Source organism: Mustela nivalis, assembly GCF_964662115.1.
Source record: "Mustela nivalis genome assembly, chromosome: 6".
Lineage (NCBI taxonomy): Eukaryota > Metazoa > Chordata > Mammalia > Carnivora > Mustelidae > Mustela > Mustela nivalis.
Genome location: NC_139025.1, coordinates 78,057,575 through 78,074,175, shown reverse-complemented (window position 1 = coordinate 78,074,175; position 16,601 = coordinate 78,057,575). Strand labels below are relative to the sequence as shown.

At 40.8% G+C, this 16,601-nt stretch overlaps 2 protein-coding genes across 9 annotated transcripts in view; one reads left to right on the top strand and one right to left on the bottom strand.

Annotated features, from left to right (window-relative positions):
* GALK2 (galactokinase 2) overlaps nucleotides 1-15,125 on the top strand; it is a 76,083-nt gene extending 60,958 nt beyond the window's left edge. For all 6 annotated transcript variants that reach the window (XM_082734824.1, XM_082734828.1, XM_082734827.1 and 3 more), the window contains 2 exons: nucleotides 8,743-8,841; nucleotides 10,283-15,125. In XM_082734824.1, coding sequence (XP_082590950.1) covers nucleotides 8,743-8,841; nucleotides 10,283-10,441 — 258 coding nt within the window. In that variant the 3' untranslated portion in view covers nucleotides 10,442-15,125. The remainder of the gene's footprint in view (nucleotides 1-8,742; nucleotides 8,842-10,282) is intronic.
* GABPB1 (GA binding protein transcription factor subunit beta 1) overlaps nucleotides 1-16,601 on the bottom strand; it is a 975,210-nt gene that overhangs the window by 110,744 nt on the left and 847,865 nt on the right. The window lies entirely within an intron of this gene.

Genomic DNA, 16,601 nt, shown 5'->3' with positions numbered 1-16,601 from the left:
GCTGTGTCTGAGGCCCTCACAGTAGCACAGATCTGTATTTCCTCCCTTTGGATCTCATTATCACCTTTTAGATTCCTGTTAGTCTTTTAAGAGTCTTTTTTTTTTTTTTTTAATTTTTATTTATTTATCAGAGAGAGAGAGGGGAAGAGAGCGAGCACAGGCAGGCAGAGGCAGAGGGAGAAGCAGGCTCCCTGCTGAGCAAAGAGCCCGATGTGGGACTCGATCCCAGTACGCCAGGATCATGACCTGAGCCGAAGGCAGCTGCTTTACCAACTGAGCCACCCAGGTGTCCCAGTCTTTTAAGAGTCTTACCAGGGGCGCCTGGGTGGCTCAGTGGGTTAAGCCTCTGCCTTTGGCTCAGGTCATGATCGCAGGGGCCTGGGATCCAGCCCCGCATTGGGCTCTGCTCAAGAGGGAGCCTGCTTCTCCTCATCTCTCTCTCTGTCTGTCTCTGCCTATTTGTGATCTCTCTCTCTGTCAAAGAAATAAATAAAATCATTAAAAAAAAAGTTTAATAGTCTTACCACACACATATACTTCTAGGATCATCATTTAGAGAAATAGCAAGGGCTATATGTTATCACACCCCTTAGGGTGTTTTCCCTTATGCAGCATAGGCAGCATGGTGGAGGTCTAGGAGAAACCTATCTTAGGCATTTTGTCAGAATTCCCATTGAACCTGGGATCCCAAACTGTTTTCCATAACAACTCCTGTCTGTTGACAGCCTCCTGACTCTGGGTCCCTCTGTGATGTAGATTGCAAGTGAGTTAGTTTGGGGAAGTTTTCTTTGTTTTTCTCTTTAGAGTTTGGAGGGAGTTGACTTGAAGACTGTGCTTCTGCCCTCACTAAGCACCTTTGATATTTTTAGAGCTATGTGTTCCAACTACTAGCCTTCTCTAGGTTCATTAGATTATGTTCTCTCCAATATACACGGATGGAACAGTCTATCTTTGTTCTTTTTTTATTTCATACACATTTGTGAGTGCTTGTGGCATATTCTTTGATTGGTTTTAGATTTTATCAGGTTTTTTAGATTTACTTTTGAGAACCCTCCTCACTGTTGTTTCTCTGTAGCATTTGGATTTTTTTTTTTTAAGATTTTATTTATTTATTTGGGAGAGATCAAGAGAGCTTGAACAGTGAAGAGAGGGAGAAGCAGGCTCCCTCCTGAGCAGGGAACCTGACGAGGGCTCAATCCCAGGACCCTGAGATTATGACCTGAGCTAAAGGCAGATGCTTAACTGACAGAGGCACCCAGGTGCCCCACATTGGGTCTTTTAAATATTTTTTCTTTTTTTCTTTCCTGCATTACTTCCTGGAACTTTTTTTTAGCCTGGACCATCATCAGGGTCAGATGCATCGGCTGTATGCATTTTGAGAATTGGCCCTCATCATCCTCAGGCAACTTTTCTTGAAGTAAAAAATGCAAAGGTGACTAATCTCTTTGGGTTATATCCCTTTGAACTAGAGATATGAAGAAGAAATAATAGCTTCCTCCTCCTCCTTCTTTAAAAAAAATTTTTTTTTTTAAATTAAAGCAAACCCTTTGTTTTAGAACACTCCAAATTGTCTATAAGTTAGAGCTTGGTCATTAGCCATGTTACAAAGCAAAGCAAGTCTACATCAGTCTTTTAGACTTTCCTTGGTCCTATTTCTTGAAGAGTTTCTCCTGCCTGACGGTGCTCTACCTAATAGGCTTGCCAGTTTGGGGAATAATTTGAAAATAGTCCCAGGTGGGGGTGCCTGGGTGGCTCAGTGGGTTAAGCCCCTGCCTTCGGCTCCGGTCATTATCTCGGGGTCCTGGGATCAAGCCCCGCATGGGGCTCTCTGCTCAGCAGGGAGCCTGCTTCCTCCTCTCTCTTTCTCTGCCTCTCTGCCTACTTGTGATCTCTCATTAAAAAAAAAAAAGAAAGAAAAGAAAATAGTCCCAGGTAAGAACCCAGGTATTTTGAAAGTTAAGATGGAGGAATATTGCAGGGGGAGAAAAATAGGGAAAATATTTGATGCAAAGAAAAGTCAGAGGAGCCATTAATATTTTCACCTTATCTAGATATATCAGTCAGGGTCATAATAGAAAAACAGCACACTCAATAATAAAGGATAACTTACAAAGGTGGGTGTATGGAAACCCAGGACTGCTTATAGCTGAGTTATTGCCCCTGGGCCTAAAAGTGACCTTGGCTGGGAGGAACCTGATCTCACAATTCTTCCCCCACACTTTTAATTTCTCATTTCCAGCCAAAGCTCTCTGTTGGAACAATCCAACAGGAAGGCAGAGTGCACACAGTTCATGCTGGGCAGCCTCCTGCGGCAGATAGCAGGATGAAGACGGGTGGACAGAGGACTGAGAAGGGTAAATAGAAGCTGATTAGCTCACTAGTTTTACACTTTCTTTTGAGAGACTTGTTCACCTGGAGACAATATCAGTATTCAGAACTCCTTGAGGGAAGACACTGGCCTCCCCACTTATATGTGGGGCACTGTTTAAAGGATTGTTAAGTGGGGGCACCTGGGTGGCTCAGTGGGTTAAGCCGCTGCCTTTGGCTCGGGTCGTGATCCCAGGGTCCTGGGATCGAGCCCCACATCGGGCTCTCTGCTCAGCAGGGAGCCTGCTTCCCTCTCTCTCTCTGCCTGCCTCTCCATCTACTTGTGATTTCTCTCTGTCAAATAAATAAATAAAATCTTTAAAAAAAAAAAAAAAAAAAGGATTGTTAAGTGAATGAATGAGACTGCTCATCTTCTTCCATTCTCCTGACTGGCACTTGGGGTGGCCGGGGATAGCTGGGTGCTGCTGTCTTGATGGAACACTTGTGTTGTGAATGCAAGGCACCTCAAAGTCATGGCTAACCCACGCAGAAATTAACACTTCCTGACCATGTAACTATTCTACTTTTAACAGTCTCATTAATAAAACTGCTAAACAAAGTTAGAACCTACTGTATTAATACCTTGAGTCTTTTTGTTTTGTTTTTATAAATACCGAGATTTTGCTGGTCAAGGTATTCATGAATCTTTAGCCCTTCTCAGTCACTTAAAAAAAAAAAAGATTTACTTAAATAAATAAATACAGATAAAAAAGATTTACTTATTTATTCTAGAAGGAGAGAGAGAATGGTGGAGAGGGGTAAAGGGAGGGGGATACAAGCATACTCCCTGCTGAGTAGGGAGCCCAAAGCCAGGCTCTATCCCAGGACCCTGAGATCATGATCCAAACCAAAATCAGGAGTATGATGCTTAGCTGAGCCATCCAGGCACCCTCTTTCTCAGTGACTGTTAAATCTAACCCTGTTGTTTCTCCTCTTACCAGTGCCCCACTGGCCAGGAGGTGGGTAAGTGTATAATTTGGGAACCCATGTGACTTTTGATTCTTTCCCAGGCTGCTTCAAGAGAAGAACACACAAAGGGCTAAATTAGCTTAACTATCTTTAGTAGCTTTAAAAGAAGGCCTATGAATAATGCCAGATTTCTCTTAACTGTCCAGAGAGCAGGAGCTCAAAATATAAATGAGTTTATTATGTATACATTTTGGAAAAGTTCCTCATGCGATCCAATTGTCATCCCTAATGATTCTTAGACATTAGTATTTTGCAGGAAGGGATAGAGCTAAATGCTGCAGGTGACTAGTTTGGAGGCACCTGGGGTTCTGGAAGTACTCAGGTGTAAGGGCAGAAGAAAATACATTGGTGGGGAGAGGCATGAGTCTCTTTTCACTCAAAGCTTCACTATTCTTGCCTGAGGGATCTCAGGGCTTTTGTGTATCTGTGTGTGTGTATCTGTGATGTGGGGAGATAGGAGAAGTGGGGGAGCCTCAGAATCCTTTAAACCTCCAGGAAAGAAATGACTTTATCCTTTGTTAAATTGAATTGGGTCCTTAAATTCCATTTGATCTTTCTTTTTTTTTTTTTTTTTAAGATTTTTTATGTATTTATTTGACAGAGAAATCACAAGTAGATGGAGAGGCAGGCAGAGAGAGAGAGGGAAGCAGGCTCCCTGCTGAGCAGAGAGCCTGATGCGGGACTCGATCCCAGGACCCTGAGATCATGACCTGAGCTGAAGGCAGCGGCTTAACCCACTGAGCCACCCAGGCGCCCCCTATTTGATCTTTCTTTGAAGTTCTGATAGGTTTCTTTGCATACAGTTTGTTAATGTGTTTTTGAAGATCATCTTATTCTCCTAAAAGCTGTTGCTGTTTTACATACTTCAAATCCGAATGGAGTATTGATTCAGTTTTTGCAAGGATTATAACTCTTGGAGGCCTTTTTTATAGATCTATTTTCAGGGCCTCCAAAGACAGAATAGGCATGGCTGGCTCACATGTATCCCTCACATTACCCAGAATGACAGGCATTCTCTGCTCCCATTTACACCCCCTGCTGTTAAGGTCCCTCTGTTAATGGGTTTCCAAGTTAGGCTCATGACATCTCTGGCTAAGGCTCTAGCCCTACAAAAGAATGCAATTTTTTTTTTTTTCTTCATCAGGATTTGAGATTTAAAAAAAGCTTTTGTTTCTAGTTTCTTCACATGTCATAACAATTTTGGATTTGACATTTTTGCTTTTGGTATGGGGGTAAAGGGCTAGGGCCACTGGAAAAGCTACTTGCAGGCCTGCAGTTGAAGTTTCTACTACAAGTATGTTTTGTTTGGCAAGCAGGGACCGCCCCCCTCCAACCCTAGTTATATTAAACTGCTTCACTTGGAGCACGCACATTCCTGTTTGTCTCAGGTTCTGTTACTGCCTATTGTTAAGTTAGTTCTCCTGGGGACATCTGGTCTTTTATATTCTGTCTTTTCCTAAACACTTTAAAAAATGGTTGTGTTTTCCAGAATAATTATACCTGTTTTTACTTTTGGCTTGGGACTTAGCTTCTTGCGTAAATCAAATGATTCTTTATTTATTATGTACAAATAATAAAATAAACAATTGTATAGTTCTTTAGAGCTTATGAGATATTTTTATTTAATTCATTGGATTATCACAATAATCCCATAGCTAGGCAGGGGGTTATTTTTCTCCGTATTATGGATAGGAGGTTATATAACATGGTGATTAAGAGTATAGGCTCTGGAGTTAGACAATTTGTTTGAATTTCACCTTTTGTAATTACTAGCTTAGTCTCAGCTAATAAACCTGCTCAGTTCCTCATCTGTAAAATGAGTATATACTACCTATTTTATAGTGTCGTTATAAGATGTAAATAATAAATTCATACAAAGTAATTAGAACAGTGCCTGGCATGTAGTAAGTGCTCAATAAATCTTAACTATTATTATTATTAATAGTATATGAAGAAATGGAAACTTGGAAAAATTAAAAAATCTACAATAGCCAGTTGGCAGGAGCTTTGGGACTTTCACCAAGGTTTAGAGGTGTCTGATACTGTTTTTTTTCCCCTCCATATTTACTACTGATTTCCATATGTGCTTTCTGGGGACTGTAAGATGAATCATCCTTTTTGGCTTCCTTATCTTCATTTTCTTTTGTTTCCTCATATTTAGAACTCTTGGGTATTGTCTGTCCAGCCATGGGCTCCATCTGTCAGAATTCAGCAAAGTGTAGGGATGTCCGCATCCCTGCAGGTGGGCTCTCCTTGACACTGAGCTTCTGGGGCTTCCGGGGTCCCTCTGAATTCTATCCAGATAGATAGTCTGGAAAAATTAACATTGCGTTTAAAGTAAAAGTATCCTATTATTGCCACATGCAAGACATTTTAAAAAATAATAAGCATATATTTCTCAGTGCTTTAGTTTCTTTCCTCTTAAAAGGGAGGATACTTGGGGCACCTGGGTGGTTCAGTGGGTTAAAGCCTCTGCCTTTGGCTCAGGTCATGGTCCCGGGGTCCTGGGATCGATCTCCGCATTGGGCTTTCTGCTCAGCGGGGAGCCTGCTTCCTCCTCTCTCTCTCTGTGCCTGCCTCTCTGCCTACTTGTGATCTCCTCTGTCAAATAAATAAAAACATTAAAAAAAAAAGGGGAGGATACTTGGAGGTAATGAGAAAATAGGTTATATTATCTCCAGGATTGGGGCCAGGAGAGGAGTAATCGAAGTCCAGTGTGAAAAGAGCAAAGGCTATGGAGTCAGGCGGAAGAGGTTCAAATGGCTTTTCCACTTTCTGTTATATGTCTCCAAGTCCCATTTTCCTCATCTGTGTGAGGAGGATAACTTGAGGAGATACTGCTGGCAGAAGAGATTATGCCAGATACTTAGGATGTAAATGTGGCTGCTGTTGATGTTGCTAGGGAGGTGACTTCACACTGGCTGAGGGTGACAGAGAGACTCAGGTCTTAACCGAATACTCTGTGGATTTCCTCACCTGCATGTATTATTTCTTTACATTTTAAAATCTAGGTGTTTTGACCTTTTATTTGCTACTTTATTTTTTAAATTCATTTTTTATTATATTATGTTAATCACCACCCAGTACATAGTTAGTTTTTGGTATATTTTTAATGTGCCTGTAATGGGCAGGTTGTTTGGCTGTGTGTTTAGCAAGGCCATTTGCAATGCCCATCACATCAAAGTCCCAAGTTTACCTCATGTCACAAGTGAAGGTAGTGAATCCACATGACCAACAAGGAATGTGACACAGAACTCTCTCATGGTATTGGGGCAGCTATTCTCAGAAAGTGAAAGCAGCAGGTATTTATTATTTACTCAGCATTGTGTGAGGTTGGGAACACAAAAGAAACACCAGAGTTTGTCTGTCTCTAATAAGACTGACAATTTTCCAGGGAAAACAGATGTGATCAAAAGCTGACACAGTTAAAGAATGGTAATAAACACCGGGATTTAGTCACAATAGTTAAGTGGGCTCTCATAGACTGGTGGATAAAAAGACAAGTAAACCTATACTTAAAGCATGGTTTGATAAATGAGAATAGAATAATTAGTATACAGGAATGCAGAGGAGGTGTTATGTGGTGTGTGTGCATATAGGTGGTAGTGTGGGTTCCAGGGAGGGACAGTGGTTGAGTTGGTCCTGGTGACTAGTGGGGGATGCTGGAGAGGGGATTATTGAGTAAGGAGGACTGAAAAACGCACTTTGAAAGGGACTGAGAGATGAAAGAGCTTAAGGATGATAAAGAAAAATATTTGTTTGGTATTCCTGGTCCAAACTTAGGGTTTCCAGGGTTAGTGGTAGGAGAGCAGACTGGAGAGGTGAGAGAGGGATGTCATTAAAAACACTGTGTCATTATGGACTTAAAGGCATGTTGAGAAATAAGAGCATCAGGGTGTTGGCAACCAAGCAGGCCAGAGATGATTATCAGCTTCAGAATGATCACTCCAGAAGGATCTTCCAGTAAAAATAGGTAAGAAATAATAAGGGCCTGAATCAAGTCTTAGGAGAAAGAAAAAGAAATGAATGGATGGATGGATGAATAGTAGAGTGAGTAAATGGATGATCCTAACTGTAATTGTTGTAGAAGTTCAGAGAAAGAGGATGCCTTAGTAAGAACAATATTTGAGGAATACTTTATGAGGGAAGAAGATTTGAGTGGTCAGCCCAGTGACTTGTCCATAGTAGGTAGTTGGTAAGCCAGGTATTGACTGGCTATAGGATTTTTATGAGAGAAGATAGGGAGTAATACCAGGTTGCACAAATGTGTGAGATGGTCAAGGAGACAAATCTAATTGGAAAAGAGTGGTAGATAATATGATTTCACATGCAAATTGGTTGCACATTTTAGAAGGCTTTGAAATGCCAGATTGAGGAGCTTAAGCTTATTTCATTAATTAGTAGGAAGCCATTGAAGATTCTTTTTTTTTTTTTTTTTTTTTTTTTAACTTTTTATTTTTTATAAACATATATTTTTATCCCCAGGGGTACAGGTCTGTGAATCACCAGGTTTACACACTTCACAGCACTCACCAAAGCACATACCCTCCCCAATGTCCATAATCCCACCCCCTTCTCCCAAACCCCCTCCCCCCAGCAACCCTCAGTTTGTTTTGTGAGATTAAGAGTCACTTATGGTTTGTCTCCCTCCCAATCCCATCTTGTTTCATTTATTCTTCTCCTACCCACTTAAGCCTCCATGTTGCATCACCACTTCCTCATATCAGGGAGATCATATGATAGTGCCATTGAAGATTCTTAAACACATATTTTGACATACTCAGTTTGGATTAGAACTGTGTTTGTGTGTTGGGCCTCTTCATCATGGTTGGAGGAAGATGTGTCTAGGGAGATGATGCTAGTGCATGATCTTTCTTGATGAAAGGGATGTGAAATGACAAGACTTTCATGATGATTTTTATCTTTAATGGAAATGCCATACAGATGGCATTACTTTGGGACTGGAGGATAAAGTTGCATGACCCCACTTTGGCTGTACAGTTACTAGAAAAGTCCACTGTGAGGAAACAAAGAAAGACAAATGAAGGGAGGGATGAGTGAGTACCCATATAAGATTTTTGGTGATACTAGTCTAGAGAGGGATGGAGCAAATAAAAAGATGGAAGAAACTGCTTGCCGTATGGAGTCTTTTATGGAGAGCAAGTACATGGCATGCATAGCCAGTATCTCATTACATTCCACTGGAAACATTAATTCATCATGGTATGTTTTCTTATGGAGCTCAGTGGTAGTCTTAGAATCCTTGTTAACACAGTGCCTCAGGCAGCTTTTGTCAAATGATTAGAGTTAGCACTGGAATTCAAAACTGTCATGCCTGGAGTAAGAAATGAATGAGAAATAAATTATGACTGTACTCATAGTGCAAATCAATTTTCACTTTTTCAGGTGGAACTTGCAGAAATCTGTGCCAAGAGTGAGCGTTATATTGGCACTGAAGGAGGAGGGATGGACCAGTCCATATCATTTCTTGCAGAAGAAGGAACTGTATGTGATACTGAGCTATTTGGAAATATCAACTAGGGAAAGTTCATATGAAGAGGTTCTGGGCAGTCAATTCTATTAGGTTCTATTGTATACGGTATTTACATCTACTTTGTAATTCAGGGCTGCTACCAGTTCATGTAATCTGTTTCACATTGATCACCTCTTCCTCAGGCTTCCAGAATCATACCTCAGATCTGTTTTTCTCTTGTGCCTAGTTATTGCCCCCTTCTTTTTCTCTTCATTGTTAAGATGAGATTTCTCAACTCCCTAGTTTTTGGGACCACCTTTCCCACTCTTGTCCCGAATCACTCATTTCATGGCATTTTCATAATCTTTTATTGGCTTTAAACCCAAATGTTAACTTCTCTTACCACATATATTCACAACCCCTCTTTTTATAATTTACTCTTTGGTGTCCTTTTTCTCTGTCAACATTTTTGGGGCTTCAGTGGTGGGGAAAAGAATGTTGACAGGAAGCCAGGGATGAATTCTTTAGCTGGATACCACTTCCCCTTGGCTATCAACTCCCTTAGGCAGGGTAGAGGTTTTGGTTGTTGCCCATAAACTGCCCATTTCCAAAATAGAAGCAGACATTTCTTTAAAGTCTTTTCCTAGATTTTCATCAGATTCCTACAAGCTTGGCTATTTTCTAAGAATACCTGGATATCTTCTTATTAAGAATATTTATTTTTGATTCCTCTAAGCCAAAGACATGAACCATGAGGAAATGTGGTTTAATGTTAAGAAAATACTCTGGGTGTTTTGGATGAGACCTGACAAGCAGACATGGTGGCAAGAGTGCTGATGTTAATGTAAGTTAGCTATAGAGTCTGAACAAAGTCCAAATTCTTTGAGCTTGCAAAGCACGTCACAGTCTGGCTCCTGCTTTACCTCTGCATTCTACCCTCTCACCAACTCTCAACCCTCAAACTCTGAGCTCCAGGCAAGTTTCAATACCCAAGGCTTTATTAACACCTCATGTTTCTTTGCCTCCAAACTTGTGTTTGCTTTTCCCTCTTTTGGATATCCTGTTTGGGTCAAGAAATCCTCTGTCTGCTCTACTCTTGCTCAGCCTTTAAGACTCAGTGTAGATTTTCCCTTTTTCAAAGGAGCCTACACTAGGTGATCAGGTGCTTCAACCATGTGTTTATAAAGCAGCATGGGCTTTTCGACCATTGAGACACAACCTAGGAATGTATTTGTCCATTTGATTGTCTTTCCTGCTGGATAGTAAGCTCTACGAGGACAAGGACAGTGTCTTTCTTCCTCACTGTTATATCTCCAGTGCCTAGTACAGTGCCTGGAAGTCAATAAATAATATTTGAATTGAATGAATGCATTTTTATGAAAAAAATTTGCTACAGTAAATAAATAAATAAATGATTAAACATTTTCTGAATTCTAATACATTATATCTCACCTGTCTTTTTTGTTCCAATAGGCCAAGTTGATAGAATTTAGTCCTCTGAGGGCAACTGATGTGAAACTCCCAAGTGGAGCAGTATTTGTGATTGCCAACAGTTGTGTGGAAATGAATAAGGCAGCAACTTCTCATTTCAATATCAGGGTGATGGAGTGTCGGCTGGCTGCAAAGGTATGAACTTGGCAAACTAGTGAAACTTGGAGTAGGCTTTCTCTTGTCCTTTTTTTTTTATTCTCTCTGCTACTCTGTCTTGTTCCCTCAAGTTACAAGCATCATTCTGACTGGAGTACTATTCTAAATGAAGGTCTCTGAGTAGAGAACAATTTGATTCCAAACTCAGGAGATAAATAAACCTACTAGATGTGCCCTGCAACCTTGAGGTAAGGTTCATTGAAGCTAAATGAACTTCACAGTTGAGTCTTCTAGGGTGGCCCTGGGGAGAAGAGGATAGTTTATATCTGTGAAGCATAGGCCATGGGTTAGGTAAGGGTGGAGAAAGATAGTTGGAGGTGATTGATGGGAAGTGACCATAACTGATCTTGTTACCTTGACAAATGTGATGGTAGCCTCAACAGCTGGTCCTCTTGGATGTACCATTTTTGTAGTGGGCCATCACTGGTCACTCTAAAAATACAGGCTTAATGTAATCCTCCTGTGCCCAAAAGACTTTTACGTGTGTGCAAAGGAAACAGAAACCTGAAGGGAGTCTTGGCAGTCCTCTGTTCCACAATTTAGAAGACCCTTGCCAGTCAAACCTTCAACCTACATAGGAAGTATTCATTGAATACCTCTTGTATGCCTAGGACCGTGAAGATATACAAAAGGATATAAGACATAAAAATAGAGAGAGTGGAGTGGAGAGTTAAAATTAGAGGATGTGAAGTAGGAAATGATTAGTATGTGATCAGGGTAACAGAAGTGAAATGTTGTGGAGGATCCAGAAAGGTATATGATCTGACCAGAAAGGTAGAGAGAACTAAGGCTAGGAGCCAGAGGTTTCTGGCTTAGGAGCTGTACTGTGCTTTCTCCTAGTTAGAATGGTGGTTTAGAAATTTAAATCTGATCCAATAATTCCCTTGGTTTACACTTTTCAAAACTTTTTTTTATCTCCTTGGAATAAAGTAAAAAGTCCTTGTCATTGCTTAGAAAGCCTTGCAAGATCTGATGGCTGTGTACCTCATCCTCTTCTTGTCTTAGCATCCCCTACTCCCTTTACACTTCAGCCATAATGCTCATTCCCACCCCAGGGACTTTACACATGCCTGTAACACTCTTCCCCTAGCCCACTTTGAAGTCTCAGGCAAATGTTCCCCAGGAAGCCTTCCTTGACCTCCTTGCTCCCAGACTAAGGTAAGTCTCTCTTCTATTTCATAGCTCTTGCACTTTTCAGCTACAGAATTTATCACATTGTTTAATGTCCATTTCCTCCTTTTGATTCAGTTTTATCTGAGAGCCAGGGCTGGGTCCATCTTGCTAACTTTATATCTCTAATGCCTGGCATAGTGTTTAGGCCAAAACAGACTCAGGATAAACATTTGTTGAATAAATGAATGACTACTCCCTGTGTTGCCTGCCCTGTCATATTTATTTTGCCTACTTTTACAATATTGTACAAGTGAATATTGGACTAGTTACTCTGGACATATCTAAGGTGTGGGGTCATCCCTTGTGACTGATTGGCCACTTCACCCTACTTCCATCCCCTGAAGTTGTGAAGTTAAGAAGAGTAAAGATGTGAGGAACCACTAAAATAAAAGTTGTTTTTTTTTTCTGGAAAATTTTGGTGTTGATATTTTTTTAAAAAATCATGATTTAAATGTTTAAAATTGGAATTTACTCATTCAAATAATTTCTAAAAATTATTTAAAGGAAATGTTTTAATATTAAACTCTTGATGTTATCTGATCAGTGCATACATGAGAAGTAGTGCAGCAGACTTTAATATCAAGGCTTCAGTGAACTATATTTTCCTTTAGGACAAGCTTCCTCTTTCAGGAGATAGAAGAAATTAGTGTCTTATTTGTTTGAGGGCTTATTCGGGCTGACTTTACTTTGAGATTGATGAGTAGGTGTTGCCCTCCTGAGGAGACTTCAAGCATACACAACATTGTTTTTGAAGTCTTATCACAAAATGAGATCTATGAGATCTGTGGGTGAGCTCAGCAAGTATGAGATGGAAATGGGTTCACCTTGTAACTCCTGTCTTCCTGAGATGCAAGGAGAGAGAGGAATACAGTGGTGGTGCTGAATCTCTAGTGAAAGTTGTCAGGATAGGGAAATGGTCAGAGTTGACTGGAAAAAGGGCATCTCTTTTGGGAGCAGTTGTAATGTAGAAATTTTAATCCACTGCGGAGCCTCCTCAAGAACCGGAGTTGACAGCTCCCTGGGAGTCTGATAGATACTCTGCTCAGTGAAATTGGCATCTGAACTTTGCTCTTTGCTGCTCACTCCTCCCAGTGGGAACATACTCTGAACTTACCTGTCTTTTAAAATTTGGAAGAAAGTAAAGTGAAAGACTTTATCAAGATGGAAAATGTTTCTTAAATCCTGTTGCTGCAAACTACTAGAATCCAAGGTTCTGTATAATAAATAAAACTAAAATAAAGATAAAACTGCTAATATGATCTTGGTGTTAAGCATACACTTTTGCCTAGGTGGGGCACCTGGATGGCTGAGTCATTGAAGCATCTGACACTTGGTCTCAAGCCCCACATGAGGCTTCATGCTAGGCATGGAGAAAGAAGGAAAGAGAAATAAAGATTAAGAAAACAATACACTTTTGCCTAAGAACATAGGCTGGAATTCTGCTAAGCATATTTTCCTTCCAATATGGTTCCATTCTTTTATTTACATGTGAATGAATATAATAGTTGTTTGGAAATGATCTCATTAAATTGGGAAATAAACCTCCCATGTAAAAAGGTAAGGAACATTGTTCTAATCTGGACAAACTTTCTATTTTCAGACAGTAGAAATGAAATGTCAGGGCAGAAATGACTAATTAGGAGAGTTTTGAAAACGACACTGATCAAATGGAGGTCTACACAGCAAAACTGTAACAAGTGACACTTATTTTCCCACTCTGCTCCCAGGTCTCCAAGCTCCTCTTATGAAAACGAGTGCCTTTTGTATCTATTTAACACAGGGAAGTGCACCGAACCAAAGAAGATGGTTTTTCTTTGTTTTACTTTCATGTTGATAGTTTCATCTATATCCTCAGGTCTCCTTTCTGTCCCTCTTTCTTTCTCCCTCCTCCTCTCTTTCTAGTAGCTTCCAAAACCTAACTGATGCGGATTCATTGAAAGAGTCTTACAGAGCCATTTCAACTAAAATTAAGAACATTTCAAAGCAAACTCAGTAGAGATTTATAATTATGACTTACGTAAGTGATACTTTTATGTGAAGCACATTTTTATGTTCTTAAATTAACAAAGTGGCCAGAAATCTTTAATGAGCACAAATTTTTCATACTTTACACACATTCAGTGGCTTAAACTTTTCCAGAAATGTTTTATGTCTATGAAAGAGAGTATCCCTTAATTCTATTGGGGGATAAAATGTGTGATGCTGATAATGAGTATTATGGGAAGTCAAAAAGGGAAGAGAAATTATTCCATTGCTTTTGCATACCCTGAACTCTTTGTGGCAACAACTGAAGCAATGAAAGAGAGAGTTTCATGTGGTCCTTTGGCACTTCAAGGAAATTTTATAATGTGATTCTTTACAGAGCCTGTCTAGTCAGGGGTCATCACTCATCCAGTTTTTTTAGCTCCTGCCACTTAATGGTCAATATGGAACTTATTCTCTGGTGACAGAACGTGAGAAGTAGGCATAATGTCAAGGCTTTGGCAGTTTCCTTGAATTTAAATGGGGGAAAACCAGAGACCTAAGAATGTGGCCCATTTTGTTCAGCACTGTTGATTTAGTAGAGCACACTTTGCCAAGACTCTAGTGTGGACTAGGCCCAGCATGGTGGGTCCAAGCTGCAGGGCAGAGGAAGTGCATATGGGGAGATAGGGTCCATGTGTTTAGTGGAGCCAGGTTGTGGCAGGGCCTTCAATGCTTCACTAAGGATCAACCAGGCTTTGTCCCAGGAGCAGTGGGCAGCTGCTGATGCTGTTAGCAAGGTATTAGACGTATTAGCCTGGCAGCAGGAACTTTTGCCTTGGTAGAAGAGAAGTGAGGATGGGATAAAAAGGGATACGAGAGAAGCTGTGACTGAACCTAGTAAAGGGGGTTGGTTATAAAGCTCTCCATGATTGGGTGTCTGTTCTCCTTTCGCCGTGAAGCTTTCCCACTCTCCTTGTTAAATGTCCTTTTATATGCTCTTACCACCTCCTGTATTTTTCCATTCAAGCAGTTTATCATAATTAGATTAAGTTCTTCACAGTGTAATCGTTATTGAAACACCTGTCTCTTCTGGTAGTCTGTGAGCTCCCTGTGGTCAGGAGCTGCACACTGTTGTTGTGCCCAGGGCCCGGAGAGTCGCATGCAAATATGCATCAGTGAAGGAAAAACACTGAGTTGGTAAGCTGCAGTTTCAAGCTGAAATAATGGGATGGAAAGCATAGTGCTGTCCTTGGTAGGTTTAGAGAAGGTTGGATGGAAGGTGACTGGAAAGTGAGAGGTAGTGATGTTTCCCATGGAGTTTCTCCTACTGGTTAGGAATACATCTGAAGGCTCTCCCCCATTCCTCACCTATATCTCTGGGCTTGGGGGATAGTCTTCAGGTATATTTGTTTGCAGACAGTAGTTGAAACCAAGAACTAAGTTCAATTTGCTGAGGGAAAGAATGTGGCAAGAAAAGGCCAGATGGCCAGGGGTTAACCTTGGAAGGTGATTTCAGTTAGGAAGTAGGTAATGAAAGGGGAAAAATGAGTCATGGAGAGAAATGGTACAAGGACCAGAGAGGTGAGAGAGAAACCAGGAAAAGTCAAGGCTACAGAAGCAATAAGACAGAATTGGAAGAAAGTAGGTACTGAAGAGTGCCAGAAGCCATTGCCTTGTTAAGGCTAAAGGACCTAGAAAACTCCAGTGGCTTTGGAAGTGGTTCGGGAAGTAAGGAAAAATCTTTGGGAGGCCACAATCAATAGTGAGAATGGCTACTGAAGGCCTAGACTGTGGGCCACTGGTAGTTAGTCAAAGAGTGGGAGAGATAAAGAGTAGTAGCTTTAGGATTAAGGATTTTAAGACAGCAGAGATCTGTCTATGTTTGAAAGCATTGAAGAAGGTGTCAGGTGGGTGAGAACTAATGAGAGAGGGGAATGCGGGGAGGGAGGGAAACTTGCTCTTCACAAAAGTGCCTCTTCTGGGCCGCAGATATTTTTCATTGTTAGGCAGTGACCTGTTTTAAGTAAGTGCAGGGGTCCAGGTGTGTCTCCACCCCTGTGCTTTCCATTGTGCCCCATGGGAGTTAGGCGTGTTGGGGAGTTAGATCTAGAGCACAATATCTGGGGACTCCAGGATGTGCTGAGGGTACAGTGAGAACTGTCATTGATCTGTTCTGTACAGTTGTGCAGGTTTCTTCAGATTTATGCTGTAACCTGAGTGCAGACAGCGGGGATTACTAACATTCAGAAAGGTCAACATTGTGCTGTTTTCGTGATCGTGACGAGTAGAACATGCACATGGAAGTCACCAGCTGCTATGGAATACTGGAGAACAGCTCTTTGTAGTTGGGAGGGGGTAAAGGGGATATAAGCAAAAAAATAGTAAGTCTTCATGATAAGAAACAACTATGTATGATCATATCTATATCAAACTTTATGTGTGTAGGTATACAGAAAGTTTGCATAAATATGATATAATAGTATGGTTATAAAAATAGTGGTTGGTGGTTATCTTGGAGTAATTACAGATGATTTACTTTGTATTTTTTTGTGCTTTGAGCTGTTTTGTGCTTTTTGAAAATTTAAAAATATGCATGTGTGACTTATATAACCAGGAACAAAAACAACAGAGCTGCTTTTGTTGTGTGATAAACAGCTTGTTGAATGAATTGTTGTTTTTAGAGGTAAGTCAGAGAAGGGATTAGAAATTTTAGCCTTTGCTGACCAGGGGAAGGGAAGACTGGGTACTTTTCCCATTGCTTTGTTAATATTGCTAAATGCAATGGGAAAGTCAAAGGAGGTGGATCCTGACAGTTAGTTTCCTGAATTAGGGTCCAGATCTTAGCCCTCTCCTAGTACATCACCTCACCGGGAGCTCCAGCAACTGTCCCAGACCGAGGGCTTTTTCTGGCAGGGGCTGAGTTCTGAGTGTGCACCTGAGACGACCTGGAGGTGCTAGGGAGCTAATGTCCTTTGTAGTACCCTCAATGGGGGGGATAGATGAGAGT